Source organism: Anopheles merus, unplaced genomic scaffold (genome assembly GCF_017562075.2).
Source record: "Anopheles merus strain MAF unplaced genomic scaffold, AmerM5.1 LNR4000034, whole genome shotgun sequence".
Taxonomy (NCBI): Eukaryota; Metazoa; Arthropoda; class Insecta; order Diptera; family Culicidae; genus Anopheles; species Anopheles merus.
Window position 1 is genome coordinate 111,996 of NW_024427614.1, and position 2,083 is coordinate 114,078.

Below are 2,083 nucleotides of genomic sequence, written 5' to 3' on the forward strand. Positions count from 1 at the left end.
TGGTGTTAGTTTTTATTAATTTGAAGGGAATAGATTTATGTACACCTATTGCAACACTGTGATGTGGGTTAGTTGGAGAAAGCTTGTAGGACCAATTGTAGTGGTTAAGTGGAGAATGGTTGGTATTAGGCGGATCGCGAACTTCTTGAAGTGTTATGACGGCAGGTTTGTATTCGTTTATTAGTAGTTGAAGTTCGTAGAGGTTAGTGTTCATTCCTCTTATGTTCCAGTTTAGTAGGAATGGTTTGTTTGTGTCATTAGTATTATTGGTTGAGGAGAGCATTATTATGGTTTAGGTCAGTAAACAATTGGGGTAAGAGGAAAGGAGAATAAATTCAGTGGCGATGTTTTTTCTTCGATGGTTTGGCAGTTGGTGATCGTTGTTCCGAGGGAAGAGTGGGAGAAGCGATGGGCGAGATGACTGCGATTTCGTTGGATGCCATGTTTTTCACTGCATTTCTTAATTCTTCTTCTTCTGATGAAACGTTTTCCAGGTTGTGGTTTCGTTTGCGGGATTGTGCTGAAATGATGGATGCGGCCGAATTTTCTGATTCTGTGTCGGATGTAGACATCGTTTCCTGGTCATTCGTTTCGTTGTCGGTTTCGGGGTTATCCGTTGCTTCAATATAGTTGTTGCTGTTGCAGACATTGTTGGATTGGGTCTTGCTTTGATTTTCTTCGATTTGTGTTGTGGCTTCGTTAGTTGTGTTATTCTTATTATTCTGTAAATTTACATTTGGTTCTTTCAGTTTCTTCAGAAGAGCTTCGATGAGCTTGCTCTGGGTATCCATTTTTTTCATCTGTTCTAGGATCGTTTTCTTCAGTTCGTTCTGTTCTTCTTCGAGCCGCTTGATTTTGATGTCTTTTTCATCCACCGTTGTAGTTTGTTGCGCAAATGTGATTCGCTGCTGTACAGCACTTGTTTGCTGATGTTGTTGGAGTGCCATTTGCCGAGCTTCCTTGTAGGTGCAGTTGTGGTCGACTTTTATTTTTATGACTTGTTCTTCAAATTGGAACGCAGGGCATTCGCGAGAGAACGCGCTGTGTTCGCCTTTGCAGTTCACGCAAGCGGGATGGGTCGAACATTCTCCGTGTGCTGCGGTTCCGCAGTTTCCACAGACCTGTCCCTTTGAGCAGCGTACTTTTGTGTGCCCAAAGCTGGCGCATTTGTAGCACAGCATTGGTTTTGGGTAGTATGGTTTCGTTCGCACCTGCAACAGCCCTACGCGAAGGGATTCCGGTATTTTTCCAGCTTCCACGCGTATCAGGAAAGAGTTCGTTGGTTGTATTTCGTCATTCACCTTTCGGGTGAATCGTCGGACTTGCTTGACGTTTTGACTTTCCATGTTCAGCAGAATTTCTTCGTCCTTCAGTCCTTTCAGCTCCGGGGCGAATATTACGCACTGGACTGTGTTCAACGTAGCGTGAGGGGTGATGGATACTTTCGTACCGTCGATGAGTTGCGTGATGCTTTGCATTTTTGTGTACTGCGCAAGGTTTCGGGTTTTGATGAGATATTTCTGCCCAAATTCCATCGAGTGGCTGCTTTCGGTAAGCTCTCCAACCACGTTGGTAATGCTCTTTGAAATGATCCATGGGTTTTGCGGGAGCTTAAAGCCTTTCAACGGCTCGAGAACGAGGAACTTCATGTCCCCAAACTCGTTATTACGGTCCATCCATGGTGGTAATGATCGAGCTCTCTGGGGAGGCTCGGGCGGAAGTGCATCCCGTACAGGATGCGAGGGTCCCGGCATTTTGCCGGGTTGGTTAGTATTATTTAGTTCAATGCAATGTATATAATGTATATGAGGTATATATATAAAAAAAAGATAAAGTTAAAAAGTGTTCCTGAAAAGCGAAAGTTCAATTAAATTTAAGACTAATATTTACAATTTCGGAATAATAAAAACAATAGAATTTTAATGCAAGACAAATAAGATAATTTCACTCGTTACTCTCCCGAGTAGCGGGGTAAAATGGCACGAAAACACCGGCTTCACTGCTTACGCAGCGAACGACGTTCTTGGCGCCAAAGCGCTGTGCTTGTCGCACGTTCCAAACTGTGTCGTGTGTGCGTGTGTAT

General features: G+C 43.7%; 1 protein-coding gene across 1 annotated transcript; it reads right to left on the reverse strand.

The window, feature by feature from the left end:
- Nucleotides 1-335: 335 nt before the first annotated feature.
- Nucleotides 336-1,754, reverse strand: LOC121601180. The gene has a single exon (XM_041929979.1). The coding sequence runs from the start codon at nucleotides 1,752-1,754 to the stop codon at nucleotides 336-338; it is 1,419 nt and encodes a 472-aa protein (XP_041785913.1).
- Between the last annotated feature and the right edge of the window lie 329 nt (nucleotides 1,755-2,083).